The sequence below is a fragment of the Dreissena polymorpha genome, chromosome 9 (assembly GCF_020536995.1).
Source record: "Dreissena polymorpha isolate Duluth1 chromosome 9, UMN_Dpol_1.0, whole genome shotgun sequence".
In the NCBI taxonomy this organism is placed as follows: domain Eukaryota; kingdom Metazoa; phylum Mollusca; class Bivalvia; order Myida; family Dreissenidae; genus Dreissena; species Dreissena polymorpha.
Genome location: NC_068363.1, coordinates 51,297,699 through 51,322,493, shown reverse-complemented (window position 1 = coordinate 51,322,493; position 24,795 = coordinate 51,297,699). Strand labels below are relative to the sequence as shown.

Genomic DNA, 24,795 nt, shown 5'->3' with positions numbered 1-24,795 from the left:
ATAAAGTGTCGTCCCAGATTAGCCTGTGCAGTCCGCACAGGCTAATCTGGGACCACACTTTACGCACATTTCTCAGAACGCGGCTCAAATAAACTCTGATATACACATCCCGAATGGGCTCACATATTTACAGCTTGTAATCTATCAGCATATGTAATTGTATTGTAGTTGTAATTGTATTTATTTTGACCTTGCGGTCAAGGATAACCCATGAAAGTGTAAGCCTTTGGTTTTTCTGAAGAGACAGCAAGCAGAAGAGACAGTATTTCGATACAAGGAATCCGGGTGCGATACCCTAGCTCTTTGCGAATAGATACCTTGGTTCTTTTACGTGCTCAGTGTATAGCACCGATACACGCGAGAATTACCTGGGTTTCATACCAGTGCATCTCTAGTTGGGTGGGAAACACTTGAAGCATTTCTGAAATTTCCAGTTTCCATTTTGATATTATTATAACTTATGATCGAATGAAGCAAAACAATTGAAAACTACACATGTACTACAAAACAATCTATTTTAGGGTCGGCACAAATAAAGTGTCGAACGGGTTGCTTTTCATTTAACGTTTACGCCTAAGCCAAATACATTTCCTAAATCATGGCGTGATGTTTAATGTGTATGCATATATCACAATGTTTGCGATTTTCAGAAGAGTTGTTTTACATGTGTGTTTCATGATTACTATCCGTATCAAATGTAACTGCAATATTCCATGTTACACACTTTTTGTACTTTTGTTACAGTCATTTCGATTAATATCTTTTGCGTAAAATGTATCAAGGACCAAACTTTAACACGTATTGGTTGTGACATTGCAAAATGTTGTGAGATAAGATAGCAAAAGCCTTAACAACTATTTAGAACCTCTATAGTTGGAATAGAAATGGACACACATATGAGAAGAACACTCACTGTGTTGACAATTGTTTTATTAGGTGAGCTTATCATATTTAATAAAGTATTTGTTGTTTCTTTAATATCGATCTACGCAAATGTATAATTTAAAAAAAGTTATATCTTATTCATGAACTTTGCAAGAAATTTGGTCATCTGTCGAATAAAGATTTGTATAAGAACAACCATCATAGCCTTTATTTTACCAGACCAATGAGATCATTAAACGACCCTTTCGATGTGGACCTAGCTTGTTAGAAATATGTTACCATTTAGACGTGACATTTTGAACTGAATGTAGGTTTAATTTATCTTCCCTCTTCATGTTATTTCAAGTTTGTCGGAATACATGTACTTAAAGTTTAGCAATTGGATAATTCATCTGTAAAGTTGTTGTTTACCTCTGACAAGCAAGTAAAACACATAACTGATTTACCCAGTCCTAGATTGTACTGGACAAATATATTTGTCTTCGTTTGATTCACTTTTGAAGTCTGCTTCAGAAGTACAAGCAGTATCAACATTTCGTATATGCAAGACATGTAAACACATACAGGATCCACGTGACTGTCGTTTGTTCGCCGAGTGTGAAAACAAGGTACTTTTAACAATTTATCAAAACTGACATTTGAAATCCACACGGCCATAATATGCCGATGTTTCAAGGTCAGTTATTATTATATTTGAATATATCTTTTACAGTATTACTCCTTCTTAATGTACGAAATTACGCGTAGCAATGTTATTATCGATATACGTGTGTCACAATTCAAGGTACAATTTATAACATATTTTGTCAAAGCTTTTGATGTCCCCCAGTCTATACTGGGTGGCATATTGTTTTTACCCTGTCTGTTTGTTGATTTGTTGGCTTGTTTGCGTCAAACTTTAACATTGGCCATAACTTTTGCAATATTGAAGATAGCAACTTGATATTTGGCATGCATGTGTATCTCATGCAGCTGCAAATTTGAGTGATCAAAGGTCAAGGTCAATGTCATCCTTCAAGGTCAAAGGTCAAATATATGGAAGGGGAATAGTGTTTTACAAACACATCTTGTTTGTGCTAGGTTTCGACTCATTGATTATGAGACATGGGCTAGGTATCCCCAACTTCGGTAATGGGGCGACCATCCCAACCCAGCTGGTTCACAGGTGGCGGATGGTAGGCCGGTATTTAGTTAAAGGGGATATCTGTAAGATTTATATGGTCTTCCTGGAAAACCAACCTCCGTAATATCAGAATAGAAGAGACAGACTGGTTATTGTCATTATCATTCAATATTAAAATACTACATATGTACCAACGAACATTCAAGAGTAGGGCATTTACATGTAGCCACAGGGTATGGATCCCAGGAGACACTTGTTCTATTTGCTCAGAAGGTAGGTCATTAACCTCGAACTAAAGATGAGTTAATACTGACAGCAAAATCAGTCATGAGGACGGACGTACCATAATGCACAATGAACTCTAAGAAACCACGATGCTACGCAACTCATTCAAATAGTTGACTCGCCCTGTAAAGTCCTATCCGGTATGTGCATTATCGGGTTCAGTGCCTCAAATGAGTCTACACGTAGCTGCTGGTGGTAGTTAGAACTCGTCATGAGGCGCAGGATGACGGACAGGAGAGCTAATGGCCACAAGTATAAAGAAAGGAAAAAAGTATCAACATCATGCATTGCACTACAAATAGGTATGAACATAAAAGAATAAAGATTTTTCTGCAAGTACACTGCATCAAAGTCAAACACATACAGGAAACTTAAGAGAAGAAAAAACTACACGGAGGAGGCAAAACATATCCACATAAAGTTTTCTAACAAGAAAAGCATACCAGAGCTTGCCAAATTATACTGCCTTCTACGACAAAATGCGATCACAAGAAACCAATCCAGTTTCCAGACAGTGGCTTCATAAATTGCTTAAGACTTCAACGGCCATTAAGAGAGTTGGGTATATGACACCATTGATAATAGGAGAGAGTAGATAGACGCGCGAAAAGACGTGACAAATATGACATTCGCCTAAAAAACCCACTTATCAGCCTAATTACTATTCTTGTCCGTTGATATTCTGGAACCTGGACCTGACCATGTGCACAGAGATTGGACATATGAATCGTTAGAACTGTACTGTCAACGGTAGTTCCGCAACTAACGCAGTAAAAACAATGATGGCTGGAAAGTAAGTGCAGTATCCAGACGGGAAATGTCAGCCATAGCATATTTCAGCAAGCCCCAACTATACAAACTACAGAGTTGAGGTAAAAGCCATGATCAATAGTACAGACATCATTATCAGCAAAGTAGACGAATTCTCCCAGTCTTTTCTTACATATGGTTTGTCAATCTTTGAAGCAGCAGGAGCCTACCAACCTCCTTTCTCACGGTCATATATGGAAATGACGAGCCAAACAGAATGGCAATGATGGGATAGTTACAAGAAGAACATGAATACAGGAAAGAATTTTTATCCATCCTTAAAGGGACTGTCAACCACGACGACGAAGAAAAGAAAAGTTGTAAAATACCGTATTATTTACAATTATTAGTTTATATTGATTAAATCACGACTGGTATATTACATTACTTGAACAAAAAGTTATAAAGTTTTCATATTTTCAGTATATTCGGCAATACATTTTACTGGGTATGACTACCAGGTAACTACCAGTTTACTATAAATAACGCCAGTAGATTGATCAACATCGTCACGTGGTAAACCAAGGAATGCAAATTGTGCATGCGTAGTGAATTGTATATATTTTTTATATGAAATGATCAATCTACTTGCGTAATTTATAGTGTGTATATCGTTATGTCACCTTTTTTCGCGATGTACTTTCGATTTCACATCGCGAAATTTTATTACCGAATATTCTGAAAATGTGAACTTTTTTTAAGTAATGTAATATACCAGTCGTGAAATTTTAATCAATATAAACTAATAATTGTAAAAAATTACGGCATTTTAGAACTTTTCTTTTTTCGTCATTCGTGGTTGACAGTCCCTTTAAAAGTTTGTTGAAAATAAACAGTAAAATGGCAGTAACCATCACCTGTCTACACTAGAACAGTCTATTATCTTTTGACTGCGAATATGACACAATAGATCTGACCACCACATGCGAAAGAGACCCACCTCACGATTTCAGATACAAGTGATAATCACCATCATTATGTGTCACAAATCCAGAAATATTTGATAGTGTTTGCGTTTTTGTATAAAATTCCTTGTTCATTTATTGATACGAGCAGTTTTTCGTAAAGCATAGTAAGCGAATTTGATCATGAAAGTTAAAAATTTAACACGTGTCACAATCCACGCCCGTTTATACAAAAAACATCCTTACCGTACAATATGTTTTGTATAATGCTTCATATGAAATGCGGTAACTATATATTTGAAACAAGTACTTAGATATGTGGCTAAATATCGTTATACTATTTTCTAAATGGCCGAATTGCCAAATAAACAAGTCTTTATTTCACAATTCTTGACAAGTGTATTAATAAATATTGTCTAATTTGACAGTTATGTAGCGTCGAGCTTATCTATAGCAGCGGTGTATACATGTATAACTTCGACTGCAAATCACATCACGTACGTATTATGTCAAGCGCATTCATGTTATTCTTTTCCACTTGTCCAACCAACCATTATTGTTCGTTCTTACCATAAACTTTCTTTTGGTATATCTCGTTGAGTTCTCGACTTATTTGGATGCACTCAATTATTTTCGGTAAATGTATATATATATTTAATGAATGTCGCATAGATCTTAAGAACATTTCTGTCCATGAACAATTCTTTTAAATATACATAAGTCATGTATCGTCATATTGCATCTACTAACGTTTGTCCTTTTCCCTCATAGTTTAGGGATGTTAATGGGAAACAACACTTTTGAAATAATTTAATTGACAAGTATAGGTGAATCACTATACACATGGTTTATCTGTGATTATTCTAAATAATTTTAATAACAATTGCTGTTGTCAAACACGCATTGTTTTTATGTTCATTGTTTAAGGCTTAATTGCAATTTGTGAGGCAATTGCTACATATTTTTAAATCGTCTTTTTGTCAAGTCTAGCCTTAATTTCAAAACTTATTATTTCGAAAGATTACATCACTTTAGTGGTAATTTGTGAAAACTATACGTAGGACTGTCCAGCCTCGGGCACGATTCTTGTGGGCAAAAGGGCAACTCCCGGTTTACACGTTTGTAGCGGATGTTGTGAAGGAAGCGGTTGTGAAAATTCGCTTTGTTGTAAGTGATGACGTTCTGCCTAAAACCGTATATTTGTAAGCGGAAAGCGTACGGAGTTGTAATTGTAATTGAAATGATGATTATGATGATGATAATGGTGATGATGATAATGATGATGATGATGGTGGTGGTGATGATGGTGGTGGTGGTGATGCTGATGCTGCTGATGATGATGATGATGATGATGATGAGGATGATGATGATGATGATGATGATGATGATGATGATGATGATGATGATGATGATGATCTTTATATTGAATGAAAAGTATAAAATTACTGCTTTGCAATTTATGATCATTTTTTATGTCGAAGGTTAAACCCGTAATCGTTTTTAATACTCATACCGATTTTCAGCTGCGTATGCCACTACTTTACCTCCAAGAACAACCCCAGTACCAACGACAGGTAACAACCAGTACAATGACGTTTATAAGCATATACAATCAAACGGAAAATGTTGAACCATAGGATATTCCTATAGAACGCATTTAAACACAAGACAATATTTTCTGAATACAATGGAGACAAAAGCTCGAAACGATACGATTATCATTCGCCATATAGTAATGACCACGATTGTCTAGCCTCTCATCCGTCCTGTTCACACTTTGAACGAAGCTAAACAAGGAAGTACAAATTATATTCCAAAATGTTACAAACATCGATATATTCTCTTTTTATCGTGAAATGAAGTCTTCATTTACATCATTACGTAATTATTTCGTCTAAAATCTGAAATTGAAGTCTGCGGAAATGTTTTGAAATAGGGAAAAAAGCATTTCAAAGAAAACAACTAGTTTTAGTTCATTATAAATTTAACCCACTCGTTATAACAGAAAATACATATTTTTAATTTTTCTACGCCTTTACTGAAAGTATTCATCTCTCTGATCACGTGTGAAGTCGTCTACTGAATTCAACGAATATCTTCTGTTTAAACGTGACTTCATAACGTTAACACTTCCAATAAAATAAACCAATTAAATTTGAATGCACGCGTACATTAAGTGACACTTTATGTTTTATGTTACGTTATGCCAGTTGTTATGTTGTAATACAGATGATCTCAGCACTACTACCCCCACTACCACCGCTACTACACTACCAACGACAACTGGTATGGTATCCTATTTACTCAGAACCAAGTTTCGTCCAAGCATTGGCAAGTAAACTACATTAAATGAACTATTTAACCCATTTATGCCTAGTGTCTAGAAAAAAAGGCCTTGGCAAACAGCGTAGACCCAGATGAGACGCCGCATGATTCGGTGTCTCATCAGGGTCTGCGCTGTTTTCTTAACAGAATTTCTGTAAGAAATATTCTTAATATAGAAATAAGTATACTAGACATCGCTAATTTTGGAAATACATTGATCAAATTTAGAAGGATGGGAGAGTCCACTTGACATAAATGGGTTAAGCAGGCGAATTTGCATGTCCGTAGTATGAACTAAAACTCTGTAAAGAGCGACATTTTGTTACAGATTTCAACATGTACTCCGGCTACACTGGCCATATAACAGGACTCAGTACCATTCCTTCGACCACAGGTGAGAATCGGAAAACACAGGCGACGGATTCATTCTCAAAACGCTGAAAGGCATTACTTCATAGTGTAATTTGATTCTAACTGCGCTTGGTTTGTGGTTTTGGCGCCAACTTTGGGTTCTAACCACCAATGTTGGTCATCTGGCGTTTTGCGGCTGTAACTTGTATTTTATTCATGTTTATTTGTGTTTGCTATATACACTGTCACTTGGCACAGGGTGACTTTCTGACAAATATTTATGACCACCTGCCTCTGAATTCTATCTCCAGGAGTTTCAGTAGGCGCATATTTGAGGTACGTCATGACCACTCATATTTTGCAACATTTACGAGAAATGATAAAGAATAACGTGGAATGTTTTAAAAATGAAGTTCCGCCTATATGGAAGCCAACTTTGTGAGTTGACTCATCATAAATCACCTTTAAATATGTGCACTCGGCTGACTAATCGATGGATTACTGCACCTTTTTTATAGCATGATGTGTATTGATTATCACTGAAAAAAGGTTACTGTAGCGTGAACTGGGCAGGGTGCCATTAACCCATTTATGCCTAGTGGACTCTCCCATCCTTCTCAATTGGATCAATTTATTTCCAAAATTAGGGATGTCTAGTATATTTATTTATATTTTTAGAATATTTCTTACAGAAATTCCTTTAAGCTAACGGCGCAGACCCAGATGAGACATCGCATCATGCGGCGTCTCATCGGGGTCTACGTTGTTTGCTTTTTTTTCTAGACGCTAGGCATAAATGGGTTAAACACATATTTATAAACGCGAGTTGAAGTTTATGGTTAAACAAAGAAGCTGAAACATGTGCTTTCGTTTTATATCAGGCCGAAATGCATAATTTAGCATGCATCTTTGATTTCCGCCTCCAGGTGGTTCATGCGTAGATGCCGAACAGTTTAACTGCGCTGAGCTTGATAGGTACAACTTCTCCTTTTCGTATGCCATCGCGCACGAGAAATGCCCCAGACACTGTGGATTCTGCACTTTCGGGCATGTCTCCTCTCCGACAACTACGGAGCGCCCATCCACAGTGGCGCAACCGCAAGCAAACACGGTCACTGGAACTTCCTTCACATCAGGTGAGTACAGTAGGTCATAATTTCGATTTTAGAGCAAACCGAAATAGCCTGAAATAAAACAAATGAGGTTAACTTAACCGTGTTAAAAAGAAATATGTATTCATCAATTATTATTCTACGCGGCTACAGACTACTTCAATATCACTTTAAGTAATATTAGATACGGAAGACTTGCTAGTTTACGATCTTGTACATTAGGAATTAAACGCACCATGTGCTATGCTGCTGAGCTATCTTAACCAGAGGTCTTTTGTGTGCGCTCTTTTCAGCCTACCATATTTCAGCCACCTCCGGTTGTATGGACACGGAGGATGTGGACTTCTCGTGCAGTCACTGGGCGTCCCTGGGTTTCTGTAGCAACCAAAGCTCTTTCTTTGGTCACCACGTGGCGATTATGAGATGCCCCAAAGCGTGTGGTTTTTGTACATATTGAAAAGCATGCAACCTACTCATATTTATATGATTATAAAACTTGTTGACTGTTGTAAAATTGTGTTTTTTTTTTATAGAAGATGCATTTAATAGGTGTTGTATATTATTTTCCTGATATTAACTTCAACTTTACTGACCCTGAGACATTTGTTTTTATTATTTTAGTTAAAATGCAATGATTTTTCATATCACCATTTAACATTATTTAGCCAGTTTGGAGACGGACATTGAGCAGTTAAAGGTTAAGCATTTTGCGTATAACTTTCTGTTAAAAACAGTGTAAATGCAAGACTTCTAAAGAGTCACTATACTATGTGATTGTAACAACACTTATTCAAAAGAAAAACAAATGTGCACCTTTTCTGTTAGGGCTCTGATGGATGTAACAATAACGGAAGTTTCCTGCGCATTTATGTATGTTTTGTTTTTTGTGTTGGTTCACCTATTAAGGGCCATACGATTATAATCTTAAAAGGCCATGTACGATGGTCATTAAGTTTATTCCCCTCCTATATGGCGAATAATAGGATAATAAGAAAGGACATTGGTACACACTATGTTACTGAGCTGCTGAATATGCAACCGGCCACAAAATACAAAGCCCTGACAAGATTTTTCAATATGCGCCCATGATTGACGAACATCTTAATATAAAGGCCACTTAAAGTTATGACTATTATATCAGAGTATTAACAAATAGTTTTTACCCGTTTCTTGAATTCAGAATTAAAAGATGAACCATCCGAACCGATATTTTCATTTGCATCTCGTTAGCTCTGGGCGAATCGTACCATAGCATACACAAGTCAATACAACAGCATTTTCCACACGAATAGATCGGAGCAGTTCAGAACGGTACCCTTTGCTCCACATATTTTAATCAAAGCGCTGAAGGCACTGTGGGTGTTTGCTGTTGTAAAATGTCGTCCTTGCTTAGCTTGTGCGCATTGTACAGGCTAATCAGTATGCACAGGCTAATCTTATTTGACATTATTTAAGCCCCATTTTCCCTGAAAGCAGCCAATATGTACAGATTTCAATGATAAGCACTAGACTGGCCAATCTCCTCTTACAAGCTGTTAAACACTATAAGTAATATAAACCCTCTGCAGTGTACCAGTGGTGAACTATAAACAGGCAAATGTGGTGGTTATCTTTCCTAGCAGACGCTCTATATAGTTTGTCGTCTGCTGCAACAGGCAGTGGTTGTCTTTCCATACCGTACCTAAGGCTTCTAAGCACATACTGATTTGCAAAATATGGTCTGTAACATTAGTGTGAGCTAACGCTCACACTAAAAATTGTTTAGATGTTAAGATCTGCTTTATTATGATTTACGTAACGGAACTTTATCAAACAAGATAGAAGGTAACAAATCAATTATGTCAAATGTTTACAGAAGTTTTGTATATACGCGGTTGTTATATTGTTGTTTTCTTAAATAAAACAACACTAATGCTTAATATAATAAAGGCGTCCAACTATTATGCTGGAACGACTTCTGGTATTATGTATCTACAGAACATACGTTAATTTAAGTGTTTGAAGTGATTCCAAAGTAAAATCAAAGCGCTGTAGGCGCTGAAGGTCTGGGGCTAGATTTAGTGTGATGTTAAATGCATTCAGGATGAATAGTCCGCATTTCACCCTTTGTCCGAATTTATACGGATTGACCCTAGCGGTTGAGTGCAGAAGCTCAGAGACTGCAAGAAAAGACAATATTTAGTTGTTCGCGTAGCGTAGCGAACAGCTAATGTTGTTTCTGAAAATTTCAAGTCGGTTCGCTGCTATATCCGGAAAACCTACTACCCGCCACACATGCCGTATCCGCGCGAGAAAGAGTTGTATAATTTATGCAAGAGGTTTGAGTTCTCCAACATTATTCATTCACAAATCGAAACATTATGTGAATATCGTGTTAAATTGAATGGTTACAAACGTGGCTTATATAGAAAATATTCAATAATCAATGATTGTATTATAAGTGTCGCGGAAGAGATTGTTTACGAATGATTAAAATAGTACACTTTCTGCTGCATCTTAATGACGTAGTACAGGTCATTTATAATCTGAGGCTATTAATAGATTCGGGAAAACAACGCAATACTATAAGGTTACGCTTGTTTATATTCTATACTATAAGGTTACGCTTGTATATATTTAAAAAAAACAACGTTGAACATAAGTTCAACAATAACTTCAGGGATACGAAAGACAACTACAAAAATGCTTCATAATCGCTTAAACCGAATATAACAAACAATTAAATGTATCACGAAAGATCTGTTTCGCAACCTCGTTCATGCTTCTACAGAGGGGATTTCTGGGAAACTATCTTAGGTTCTCAACAGATAGCGGCGATCTTTTGTATTTACGAGTGCTAACAGCGCAATAGTAGAAGGTTAAGCTTGTTTATATTCACAGTTCTCAATTTATAAAACGTTGGACATGAGTTCACCAATTACTACAGGCACACTACAGACAACCTCAAAAATGCTGTATAATCGCTAAAAGCGAAAACAACTTAATATAACAAGAAATATCTTTTAAAAATGTAGTCGGCGTAAACGCTGACTTTGAAATAAAGTTTGCAATTAACTTTTCTAAATAAATAAATAAAATGAACACAAAAGTTTAACTCTTGTGTTGTTTTGTAAGGTGCATATTCACCGCATGAAATGTGTTAGCATTGTCAAACCACACATAAGTGTAAGTAGATACAAAATATACTACTGGTGTGCAAATCATATGTGTCCTCACATGCCTTATTATGAGTATATTTCTTCACTGTCGAAATATATCGTATGTTAATATTTGATTTAAACGCAGTTTTCTTTCGACACATTTAAATCACACTTTAATTGCCGCGTCATGCGAAAATGGGTCTTATGCGTTTCGGCCAGCGTTTCTTAAACCCAACATGTGCATTTGCGCAGTCAGGTCATAGGCGATGCTAATCGCTATAAAATAACTCAATATGTAATGGTCTCATTATGATTGTCCTGACCAGACAGAGAGATGTGCAGGCTGAGTGGGCTATATATATATATGATGGGCGCATATGGATTTTAACACGTAATTGTAACTTGGCCACAATTTGTGTCGTTTGAACATACAGAGGGTAGTCCGGAATTCCGTACACTGAACAGTGCTACATCCTTTGCGCTGAGCACAGGCACAGTGATGTAGCCAAAGTTCAGAGGTTGTATCTCGAATCATCCTATGAAATATTCGAAAATATTCATGCGTGTCTGCTGGCGTTATGTAAAAGTCATTAAGATGAAAAGCTGAGTAAATCAGCTATGCCGAAACGGCGCATTAGTGCTCTATACCTATGTTTAGGTCAGAATTGTTGACACTGTGTGAACTGCTCAGGTAACAGGTAATGCATAAACAACAATGTACGGGTCAAAAGGGCTGTCTTGATCACTACATAATTTGTGAGCAAAAATTATTGCTCGCAGATTTTTTTTATATTTATTTTCATCAATGATCCATTGTATATTTTGAATTTGTATATGGTGTCAAAAATCAAAAGTTTTGTACAGGGAATTTTCATCATGAAATTATATTTTTAGTGAGATAGGTATTCGATATTCCAACAATTTTTATTCAATATGATGGTGATTGCAAATTGTCTTTATATTCAGTTCGCATTACCATTTTCATCATAATTTCTATGCTTTCAGAACGTCCACAAAGGGCATGTTGTTGTTATTTTGTCTAAGTTATCTCTGTAAAATAGATAGGATGAAACAAAGTTTACACAAAGCTCTACCCGTGCGTTATGACATACACATTATCAATTTGAATGGCGTGTGTTCATTTCCAACTTGCGATTAATTTTGACAAAAAATTGCGTCTTAAATTATGCAATAGCGAACAACTTCAGTGCCTTCAGCGCTTTGATTGTGTATATACTACAGTGTACATAGACGTTGAAGGACTACACGATACTGGTGATGGGAACGATAACCTTTTGTTCAACACCACAGATCTGGCAATCTCTTGCACGGCGGTTACATAACATTCACCTCTGTGATGGGCCCAGAACGGACTATTTTTATGAAAGCGTCTCATTCATGTCATGATCATTCCAAGCGTTCATCTTGGAGGTTACAGAATACTAAAGAATCTCTTCTACGACGGTTACATTACATTCACTGCATTAAAAAACCCCATCTCATACCATAATATCTTATATCAGTCTTAATTCATTATAATAAAATTGATATGCTTTTTTATGTTAACAAACCTACATACATACAGACGTCGAAGCAATGCCTAACGTCACTCAATAAAAAGTATGTTCAATTGTTTACATTTGTGACATGCGTGGAATGATTTCATCTGCAATTCCGAATGGGCAATAAAATAGTTCCAAAAAGTTGCATTAAAAATCGCAAGTTTTTGCACGATGTATCATAAATTTAAAATTCCTATTTCGTTATTTTACGCTTCTGATCCTTAAAAATTCAAATCAAATATACTTTGAACGCGTTTGATCGGTTTTACCCAGTTTCTGGGCAATATGGCATGCTGAGCCTTTCGCAAAGGTGTATGTGAGAGCAAGGAACGACAACTCTGCGTGAAGATTGCAGATCTTGTAGAGGTTCGTCTACATAGGCGGTGAAAATATACAACAACAACAAGGCGTATACAAATGGTAATCCATTCTCATTGATAAAGAATGGTGTACATATTTTGTACTTTGTCTCACGTAGAACTTTTCACGCTCGATTTGCGCGCTCGATCAGCGTAGCGAAATACCATATCCGGTTACTTCGTCTATTTCCGAGAACGAGTGAGAATATTTGTTGTTGTTGTTTTCATTTTCTTTTTTCTGGAATGTTTTGAATGTCGCAAAATAAAATAACAATATTTTAAAATATGTTTATGAATACCAAATATAATGTCCTCAAAAATGTCTTAGAAAAAATATTCTTACTGTCTCAAAAGGATAATAAGGTGTTGCGTAAGTTGTTATGTGTTAGGTGTTAAGGGTTAGGGTACGCTGTTTGATGTTAAGTGTTGCGTACCGGTAAAGTTCAATCGTCCCCACTGCAGTATAAGACAGTAGCTAAAATAATTATGCCAACGCAAAAATCATCAAAAGACTATGGCGGCAATTTATATCGACTATTTAAGACAGTAAAAGGGGTAATATAAAGCAGCATGCCACAGAAACATGTTGGGTCTCACACTCAACTATAAACAGTTAAAAATTATTCACCAGATACGGGCAGAAAGTCAATCCTTGCATTTGGAGGACACGCAGACTTCAAACGACGGACATTGGAATCCCCGGCAATAAGAACACGAACATCGCTGCTGCACCAGACATGTTCTTCCCCTGAAACAGAATAAACAAAAGGCTTCCCGAATCAAATCAAATCAAAATTTATTTATTGTCGGTATGAGAATAACAAAGGACATCGTTCCACGAACCCTGGGGAAGTTTAACAACTCAAAATACAACACGACAACAAACAAACGCCCGAATTCAAATACAATCCGAACCTGGATTTTCCAAACAAGTTTAACAACGTTCAGTTTTTAAATAGGTAACGTCGCGAAATCAAATAACAAATTCTAAACGAGCACTTTCAAACGATTAAATGTCACGCAACGCGGTTGTCTTAAACTGCATCGTAGTCTCTGGTCAACAACAGCTGTTTTATAGTATGTAAGTTTTGGTCAGTATAAAATACTGTCGAGAATAAAATTCTCTGGACTCTCTAAAAACCCTTGTTAAACAAGTTCAAATCAGAAAGGGAGATCACCACCACTTACTATAGCTAGCATGAACCAATGATTTTTTTAAACATAAATAATTGATGTCAAATGCCTGCAGGAATAATATTTAAGGTATTAGAAAGCATTTTCTTTTTGTTTTAATGGATTACTTTGAAAATTCTATTTTTTATGGATTTTTTAGCAACAAGGGGGAATGAACTTTAAAATAATGTTATTGAATATCTAACCAAAAACTGGTACCATGGCAATACTGGATGAAATACACACTTTTCTTCAAAACAATCCAAATTCTAATGCTTTTTATTGATAAAATATCTCTTATACTAACTAGAAATACCACTTTTGCTCAGAAAATTAATACAAAAAGATGTTTAAGTTGTTTTTAATTTCAATAAGCATACTGTTTACGTTCTGTTCATATCTTCCTAACAATCTGTTATGTCATCATTTTTATAGGACAATATTTAATGTATTGTGTTTTATAATTTTGAAATGAAAACATTAATATTGTTTAAGACTAATAAACAAAACATACTGATTAAAAGTGATTTTTGTTGTAATTATTGGCATTTGATTTTACATGTGTAGCAAGTTTAGGTAAATCTTTACCTACAGTATGTATTTTTTTCAAACTATATATATACAATTAACATTTTTGTACCAAAAATGTGTTATAAGATAAAAGTTTCTCAATAAAAATAACAAAAAATATATAATAACTCAAGTTTAAACATATGTGAGTCATAATTTCAAAAATAAGTGGGTGGCTGAAGCTAAAGTAATTGATAAAACAATCATAAGAAGGATAAATCTGAAGTATGATTTTTCAATGGTTTATGCGCTAAATTTGAGATGTCTTTTCTAACAGTTATATAAAGTGTTCCTGACCAAAATCAATGTTATATTACTTTCAAATCATTTATGTATTGGTGTACAACAAGAAAGTGGTAGAATATTTGCGGAAAAGATAAGAATTTTTGACGAAAACTTGTCTGCTGAAATTTACCGAGATGTTCCGGAAATGACCGATCGTCGGTTTCCGAAAATAATACATGTCGTGGTTTCTGAAAAACAAAATGGATGTACCCAAAGATTTTGGTGTTATTGACTATAACTGGTTGATAAAATTAATGTATGATTTTGCTTCTTATTTGAAAAAGTGATGCTTTCAAGGCTGATAAACTTGAAATATGAAAGCTATTCGGTCATTTGGCCTTTGTTTGTCAATACATCTGTACGATCGGTAATTTCCGTAACCACTCGTCAAATTGTAGCAGACACAAGTTTTAATCACAATACTTATGTTTTACACTTATATTCGACCACTTTCTTGTTCAATACCAATACATAAATGATTTCAAAGCAATATTTTATTGACTTCAGCAAGGAACACCGTCTATAACCGCGAAAAAAAAACATTCTGAACTTTTTGGTTTACGATTTTAATTTTCTAAATAGCTTGTATAGAGCATGGCATTGAATGTTCTGCAAGATAAATGTCTCTACTTTCTTGATTGGATGATTTCAGACTGTTTAATCCAATCAGAAAAGAACTTTAAAACGTAATTTAGACCCATGTTAAGCGAGATAATAAAGAACCACTTTTTGGTTACTGCCGATTTGTGACATCACGAGTTGCCTCCCTTGTTGGTTCATGCTACTATACTATAGCCTATCCTCTCCCCTGATTCATGATCAGTGTTCTGATTGGCCAAAACGATTTGGGCGACCGTGGACCAACATGCCTCTGCCGTGAACACTTGATCTTTTCGGCCTAGTCAAGTGAGAAACTTATTTTCGCATGAATATGTAAACAATAAAAACTGTCGTAGCCAATGCGTAGCAATTTCGCTTCGATAATATTTTTTTTTTACATTTTTTATGACACTGTAATGTTATTAGAGATGTTCTGTATTTACAAGGCGGGTTATTGAGATCTGCGAAGAAAAGAAGTAATGAAAGAAAGTGTCCCAATAACGGTCACTATTGTAGAATATTTATACCGATTTAGCAAATGTAGACAGATGTCACCAGATAAATTATGTATAAATAAATATATATATATATATATATACAAATGTACGAATAATTATCAATCATAAGGCAATCGGTTTCGGGAGGATTTGTTTTTATAGTATAGCATACACGTTAGACCTTCAACTGACATATATTATCTTACTTTAGTTTAAAACTATTTATTTAAGCTCGATTGCATCGAAAGCCTTAGGCTTACATAAACGCTCTGGTGTCCGTTTCCTGGGCATAGAACCAGTACTTGGTGTCTTTGGGGGAGATCTAAAGAATGCTTCCACAGTGGGGATCGAACCCGTGATCTCCCGGTCGCTAGGCGGACACCAGATCCATTACAACACATCGACCTTATATATTTACTTGCGTGGTTATCCAATAGTTAACAAACTGCTATGGGGCAAAATTTATTCGCTTTACGAAAAGGTTTGTGAGTAACTTTATGCCACGTGTGTTAACTCTCTGTACATTTTTTTTCTTATCTTCACGTATCTTCACGTAACTATATATTTCGACGAATGGAAACGTTGTTACGAGATTTTAAAGTATTTTGCCGACGCTTTTTAGATGTTTTCATATTACAACATTCAACGCAAGTAAAAAAAAAAAAAAAAAGCTATTCGCAATTGGAAATAAATCCGTATAATGTATATTTGCGGAATGAAATTTAAACATATGTAACGAGTTGTTTGCATCACTATCATGGTTGACAAAGAATTTATTTTTGTTCTGTGTGCGTTCAATTTCCTTCGATTGTGTGCGTTGTTTCGGTATCATTTAAAAATTTATATCACAGTGCATGTCGTCATGTACTATTCTTGTTTCAGACAGAGAGATACATGAGTTGAAGAGATCGAAGTTCCTCTAGCAATTGTTGGAGCAAAACAAGAACACATTGATGATAATCTAGCAGAATAATAAATTCGTTATTTCTTAATTGTTTATTCGTTAGTTATAAGGTGCATTTTGTATCTCGTGAAATATATGTTACAAGACGACATCTAGCGTTGACAGGATATTGCTATAAGAAACATAGACTATTTTATGTGTTAACTTAATTTTTTGAAATAGTGCACGAAATATTTGTTGATTTTGAGTATAAATGAGCTTGAAGCTCTTAACATAGAAATGAAATATACAATAATACTCGTTTATTACAAATGATATAACAAAAGAAAATACAGGATATGTGTGATGCATTTCTGTTTAACCCATTTATGCCTAGCGTCTAGAAAAAAGGCCTTGGCAAACAGCGTAGACCCAGAGGAGACGCGCTGTTTGCTTAAAGGAATTTCTGTAAGAAAAATTCTAAATATAGAAATAAACATACTAGACATTCCTAATTTTGGAAATTAATTGATCCAATTTAGAAGTATGGGAGAGTTCACTAGGCGTAAACGGGTTAAACAAAGAAATACATTTACATGAACAATAAACTGTCGAAATATTGTGCTCTATCACGGAGTGTATATTGACGTAATCTAGAATCCGTGGCTCTATAAGACAAACATGGTTCAATGTTTCAATTTCTATTCAGTTCTATATAGTTCAGGGGTGGAATTCCAGAAACATCTTAAGTCATTACTTAAATAATTTATATTAACTTCAAAACTACAATGTTTTGTTTTTCTTTACTAGATAAAATTTAAAATCTTAAATTTAACTTAAGATGCTTCTGGAATACGACCCCTGACGTCAACCAAAACACCACAGGTAGCGCCGATTTAACACTGAATAGCGAAGTAACGGTTTGCTATATAGAGATAATATAGATATTTAAAACGAGTTAGCAAATACCTGTACAGGGCGTTGTTGCGGCGTTGTAAAGTTTTAATAGAGCTTACTATTATGAATAAATTGACTTGCTCTTATACCTCTTTATTGTATGGTTTTTGTTTTGATCAATCAATACAGACGTATTGTGTGGCTTAGAATGACCATATAATACTTGTTCACAGTTTGGTTATACAATCAAAATCGCGTTATTTATTACAATTAAATGTTTTTACTGGTAACTAAATAGCTATAGCTATATCTTTTTTTATTGAAACGATCGCAGTGCAAGGGAGCCACATTTTCGAGAACATAATATAACGGCTAACTCCTTTTTTAACCCATTTATACGTAGCGTCTAGAAAAAATGCCTTGACAAACAGCGTAGACCCAAATGAGACGCCGCATGATGCTGTGTACTGTTTGTTTAAAGAAATTTTCGTAAGAAATATTATAAATATAGAAAAAAAAAACTAAACATCCCTAATTTTGGAAATAAATTGATCCAATTTAGAAGGATGGGAGAGTCCACTAGGCATAGTGGGTTAAGTTTTCATACTTAACTGTTGTCAGTCCCTTTACTATTGTTTTTGCAAACCCTATAAGATTCAATATCTCCTTAAAGAACTAACAATATATCACATCTAGCAAAACGTTAATATCAATTGTGTAGAGGTGTGGGTTAGGGCCTTTTTCGGGCGTTTTCAAAGTATCTCTCACCAATATTTCGGTGGACAGTATTAATCTGCTCACATGTGTCTTGTTCAGTAGATTTTTAAGTATTAATTAAGAATTGTTGTTGTTTTTATCAAAGGTACTTGTTAAATGTCCGTCATAATTATTTCATGACAAATCCATCCAAAGGTTCGTCAAACGGCGAACGGTTCAAACATCTAAGCTCACGATCTTTTTCCAGGGATCTTCCTAAGGAACTAGCCGATCCATATCTTGAGAGCGTTCACGATGCGTTTATTGTAACGTTTATCTAATAAACGAGACACCTGACTTAAATCACACAAAACTTACACCAAGATTTTAATAACACTTGAAACGTTCTGAGCTATAGAACATATCAATGATTTATGTTTTCAAGTGTGAATAATTGTTTAAATTTAAATTTGATTAGGTAAAATTCATCGAAAGATCCGATGCATATATAAGTAAACTGGTCTCTAAAACGTAGAATGATTTAAGTTAAAAGGTATGCAACAACAACAAAAAGCAAAAGACAAAAAAAAAACACACGCGTGTTTCAAGTTATGTTTAAGAATACGAGTAAAACTTAAGTAAGTAACATGTTTGATAACCTAGTAGTCCGAATACAGGTTACGTTTATCAGTAGTTGGTACCATTATGTAATTTAATATAACAAGTGCTATACTTGGTTAAGGAAGTTCTATCCCACCATACTACTGATAACGGTCAAAGTTCAGGAATAAGTTCATATTATAAGCTTCGTAGTTCTTTTCAATAATAAATAATATATTTAAAACATTTCATCGAAATGCCCTGCTGAGTATTGCTCGATGAATACACAAGCGGTTTGAAATTGTGATTACAAATATATATCTAGCTGCCCATAGAAATTCAACAATGGAATGGCTGACGTCAGACTAGACACACACTGGCAGATTAAATTTAAAAAAATGTAATCCTATTTGAATAGGTAAACATTAAATTCGGGATATGTCAAAAATGTTTGAATTATTCACCAAACCGTGATCAGATCTTTCCGTAGTCGCCGAACGATTGACGAGTTTATTTTAAATACTTCATAGAAACGTTTTATGTAAAAACATTCCAGAAACCCTGTCAAATTAAAACACGAAGATTGGTTGTAAGAGAATTCGCGGTATAGAATAAACTTCCCTGAGTAGCGGAAGGATATTTACTCATGATTTATTTATAAATTATCAACGATATACACACGATGTGTCCAATTGATTAAACCTAAATGGCAAGTTCGGCTTAGATATGTTTTGCACAATTACGTTGTTGAATATTTATGAAATCCGGATTGTTAGGTTACTTGCTCCATGCCATATGCTTACTTAACCTACCCACTACATATGTCGCATGTTTCTATGTGTTAGCCGTAGCTTAAATGGTATATGCACAGTATGTGTTTGATATGGCCGCCGTAACTTAATTAAAATTGACATTTAGTGCTATTTGTTTATTTCATGAAGTAAAATATAATAATGATTTCATTTATGCATTTTTGAATTGTATCTATCCATTTATTAATCCATCGCCAAACATTTGGACCCCTTTAATATTGGCAATGTTTAAAAACACCAAATACAACTGCATACATGGTAAGCTCTTTAAGTGCAACCCACTATAATGAACGCAATAAACGCAAAACAGGATATGACACTCAACAATTTCCAATTGATTATTAATCGTGAAAACGAACAATGACGGCATGATAATTTACCGTTTGATTTTTGCATATAGCATGAGATAGGCAAGATTAAATGTTGCCTAAACCGGATTCGTTCCTTTATTGCATCATGTGCAAGTAACTTCGATTTTGTGAAAACAGTATCCTTGATAATGTTTTGATTCATAACATTGAATCGACTGTGTATGTTCACCACTGCACGGAAAACAATTACAAAATTAACAAGTCACATAGCATTTTGAGTAAGAATAGCCCTGAGACAGTTTATGTTTATTGATCAACTATGGAAATTCAAACAAACAAAAAGTGCACTGTAAGCTATGATGTGTTTTTACCATTTGATAACTCGACAATCAATAAACATTTTGCAATAAATGTCCCAATGTTTCATACAAATCCTTGAAGGGCTTATGGTCATCACCCATCACAAAGGTCGCACGTTTTCCTGCACTGCAGTAGGGAAACCTGGTATCCAGGCAAGGTATCCGGGGCACAATATCCCAGAGCCTTCCGGTAGCTACACTGGAAATGGCTAGCCTCTATGTCTACACAGGCACCTGAACCAGTGCTGTCTACACCAAGGGTAAAGGCGGTACCCATGTTGACGGTAATGTCAACGCTTCCGTGCGTCGAAGTTTCTGAAGTATGTATAGATTTATGCTGATTGCTTTTACTTGATTTTGTGTCTGTGTATTTGGTAACATGTGCACATGCTTTCGGATATATAAGTTCGTCCAGTTTATCTTTGACTGAGTTTCTCTGAATAAGAAAAAACTCAAATGAATATGTTCGTTTATGGACAATCAGTTATCAAAACCTGAACAATAATAAAACGTCTGTAAAGCTTTTAATTGATTATTGAGTGCATACGTGTATTGCTGACCACTACCTTCAACCCTCTATTTAGATACTTTATGATTTTTCTGTTCAGAATAATCATTTATAACTATTTTTATTGAATCAATTTTATGTTGGTTAAACCATATATAGTTCATTTTCTTGCGGCAACGTGTGCGTTACTTAAAGTTAAACAATTAACAAATATTCACTTTTTTTCAAGCTGTTCTGATCATTTATCATCAAAGAAGAACAAGCATCTCAAGATCCATTTGAATAACAGTACAGCGTAAATTCACATTTTGTGGACGCCGTCACTAGATGAGTTGTTTTGGTAGTAGAAGATAACGAATCAATTTCGTCAAATGTTTTCAGAAGTAATATATACATATACGCGGTTGTTTTATTGCTGTTTTTATAGCTGGCAGTAATAGCGATATAAAAGCGTCTAATTATCATGCTTGAACGAGTACTGATATTAGGTATCTACATTCGGTACCCCTCGCAGATTATCATAATCGGACTCGGGAGAAATACGGGTTGAATGAAGTTCGCCCACGTGATACCATTCTAAGAATGTTACAACAACAAAAACAATAACAACGATGGCGTCCATAATTCCTGTAGAGTTTGTACTTGCTCTGGCCTCAGAGCATAGAAAATCCCCATTTTCATCTTTGCAAAATGTAAACAACTCGCAAAACCGGCCATGTTTGTTTTTACTATGTAATTTTGATTTGCGTAGGCCCGCGTAGGTAGACCGCAATACCGCTTCCGAAATGTGTATTCATACTATCTCCTTCGAGGTACTTATCCGATGTTTGACGGAAAGGGCCGAGAATGTGCGATTGTAGGTATCTATAGAAAATTCGTTTATATTAGACGTTTGAAGTGATTCCATAGTAAAAAGTATTTGAAAAAAAAGAAGTGTCCCAATAATGTTTGTTATGTTTTATTAGATATAACATATTGAAAAGTTTTCTCATGGAAATGATTATCTGCATGAATATAGTCTGTTTCTGTGTAAATAATATTAGCGTAAGTTAATACTTTGCTTTTTGGAATCTATATCAAACTGTGAATTGTTCACGTTTGTTGTTGTAATACTTTATAAATGTGTCATCTGGTCATACGCATATCTACCGTCTAGTCGTACGCAAACATTCAAAAATACAAGCTGACATTGATTTGTTGCTGTTGTTGTCTATTTATGAGACGTAAAGGGTCATTTCTTAGTTTGCTTAGCTCAATAACATTTTGTACATCGTTGAGTTTGTATATACATCGTCTAATATCAAATGACGAATTGAATGTGTTTCCTGTATTGTAAAGGCAGTTGGCCATTTGCTTTAAGTACACGTACATTTGTTGCATGAGTTTTATTATTAATATTTATCTTATATGTACAAGCATAAGGTAAAATCCTTATAAACAATGAAGAGCGAATGTGATTGTCACGGACAAATCGCTTAAAATGAATGTATAGAAATGAGCACAATCAAAAGAACATTGACCAACACGAATTTCGGACTGATTAAAATTAGAAGGGAAGTTGTAGGTTTGACAATCGACGTTGGTCAGTAAAATCACGATTGTTTTGCACGTCACATCGACCGTCATTGCTCCGATTATTTTTCATTGGTTGACACAACTTGATTAAAGCGAGACTATACGATTTTGTCAAATATTTATGAATTGATATAAAATGTTTAAAAAAAATTATTATACATTTATTTCAATATAAATAAAAGTTAAGAAGAACATGTGTCGAAAATGCGAAATAAGCCAGATAGATAATTCTGAAATCGAAAATGTCTGTACAGTCGAATTCGCAAGCATGTTTATCATGCATGTGCGGTGTGTATCTAAATTTAGTTTTACGGATAATTTTTATTTCCTGCAACGATATCTATTCATATGACACACGAACACTTACGCCGATCTTAATCAAAAGACGAATGCTTTGGTTATTGTTGGAAAATATTTACGAAATATCTTCGTCACAATCGGCTCGGGGCGCTAATTTGTCTTTGCTGCATTTTTATGAAATTCGTCTTCAATGTATAATTTTTCTTTCCTATTTTGTGTTATTGTAACATATTTCTATCATATAAAAATCGTATAGTCTCGCTTTAAGAGACATGTATTGGTGACATGAGTTGATAACGCTTACACTTGTTTGCACCTTCAGTCTGCAGTAGACACTAGACAGAATGACTACAGGACTAATCATAGTTCTGTACCTGACCTCGCGTAAGAAAATGTTCATATATTGTTTGCTTTACACTGTCTTTGGTCGATTAAGTAACAAATTGATATGGAAATGCTAAGGCTGTCATAATATAAGTAATATTCATAACTTCGCATCGTATCGGAAAAATTTCTTACTGTTTCGCAATATTACCACTTACATTGTGTAACGATGAACAAAATACATTGTAAATGTTAATTCATTTGGATAATTATATCACACTACATCATTCTTTTGTAAAAGGTATGTAACTGGGGATTTATATTTAGATTTATTAAGACGCGCAAGGTAACAAGGACTCATTGGCGAACTTGGTAGATCATTACAAGTCTTCGCTAATGCGCATGCTCGTCTGGAGCTACGCGGGTATATTACAAACGACCCATGTTCGCATGACGCGCCGCATATTTCATGTTGTATCGCACATTGCTTGTTGCTTGTTAATTCATAACATAAACTAGCGTAATATTTGTAATTATATTATTGTGAAATCTGTTTGAATAGAGAGAGGGCTTTCAATCTGAATGATATCTTATACAAATGTCATTATTCTTAAAATATATCCCATATTGTATATAGTGCCATACTGCATTTATATAGATCAACTGAATTTATTGACTTCCACTTGATTTGTCTTTATCATTCGAAATGTATTCAGTACGTATTATAATAATGATTTCATGAATCGCAATTTATTGCAAGACGAATGTGCTTAATTGTTGTACCACTAGTCGAGGTCCCTGTTCAATTAAGTTATTTAACTATTACATTAACTCAACAAAAATCACGTGTGTAAATCACTCTAGAGCGTAGGGGTTTGAAGTTATATTTTATAATACAACACATCTCTCCATTGGTGACGGTTTAGCAATGAACTACTGCAATATTGTTTTAGCATAATGCAGTTTGTGTATAATACATTGGCCTGAAACAGATGCATGCATCTAGTAATCCAATCCTTTTTTTCAGATCCAACACGATATGATTGTTTTGGGATTTAAGGATGATTTCTTTCTTCTTTCGACCATGTTTTATAAATTAAATTTTACATATAAAGAACACTTATATTGGAAAAGAGATAAACGATTTCTGTCACTTAATATCCATATTAATGTGGGAAATAGCTTATGTTTAGGTGAAAAAGGACAATGTCTTTAAAAAGATAACGGTGTTTAAATTTTTATTGACGACATGTATGGAAAGTTTGAATTCTAAACAAAAACATTAAACGTAAGTTAAACAGTTGTGACCTGAATAAAAAATAAAACTCTTTGATATTAAGGAATTCGCTGGTTGTAAACGCGATATTATATTTGTTACGATTTAACTATGGTATTTTAGATAGATCAAAGCTGCCTGTTATAAACGACTACAATACAATCATCTTAAAAACAGACGAACTTTACAATTTATATTTCCACAATAACACAACCGATTATTAACAGGCAGTCATGGCGTTCAGAGAGTCTGTATGTTGAAACCTCTCTTCC

At 34.8% G+C, this 24,795-nt stretch overlaps 2 protein-coding genes across 4 annotated transcripts in view; both read left to right on the top strand.

Moving 5' to 3' along the window:
* The first annotated feature begins 785 nt into the window (after nucleotides 1–785).
* LOC127846036 (zinc metalloproteinase nas-15-like) lies at nucleotides 786–8,310 on the top strand. The gene is made up of 9 exons (XM_052377214.1): nucleotides 786–936; nucleotides 1,399–1,493; nucleotides 4,437–4,505; nucleotides 5,070–5,175; nucleotides 5,532–5,582; nucleotides 6,238–6,294; nucleotides 6,662–6,727; nucleotides 7,611–7,820; nucleotides 8,090–8,310. The coding sequence occupies exons 1-9, from the start codon at nucleotides 885–887 to the stop codon at nucleotides 8,251–8,253; spliced, it is 870 nt and encodes a 289-aa protein (XP_052233174.1). The 5' UTR covers nucleotides 786–884; the 3' UTR covers nucleotides 8,254–8,310.
* A 14,863-nt stretch (nucleotides 8,311–23,173) lies between these two features.
* The window catches only part of LOC127844809 (T-cell immunoglobulin and mucin domain-containing protein 2-like), a 102,824-nt gene continuing 101,202 nt past the window's right edge, over nucleotides 23,174–24,795 (top strand). For all 3 annotated transcript variants that reach the window (XM_052375318.1, XM_052375317.1, XM_052375316.1), the window contains exon 1: nucleotides 23,174–23,307. In XM_052375318.1, coding sequence (XP_052231278.1) covers nucleotides 23,268–23,307 — 40 coding nt within the window. In that variant the 5' untranslated portion in view covers nucleotides 23,174–23,267. The remainder of the gene's footprint in view (nucleotides 23,308–24,795) is intronic.

Excerpts from the sequence above, each read along its gene's own strand:
- LOC127846036 (XM_052377214.1), top strand. The coding sequence starts at position 885 with ATGGACACACATATGAGAAGAACACTCACTGTGTTGACAATTGTTTTA. Across the intron at positions 4,506-5,069 it reads TCGACTGCAAATCACATCAC|GACTGTCCAGCCTCGGGCAC; the intron begins GTACGTATTATG and ends AACTATACGTAG. Across the intron at positions 6,295-6,661 it reads TACACTACCAACGACAACTG|ATTTCAACATGTACTCCGGC; the intron begins GTATGGTATCCT and ends ATTTTGTTACAG.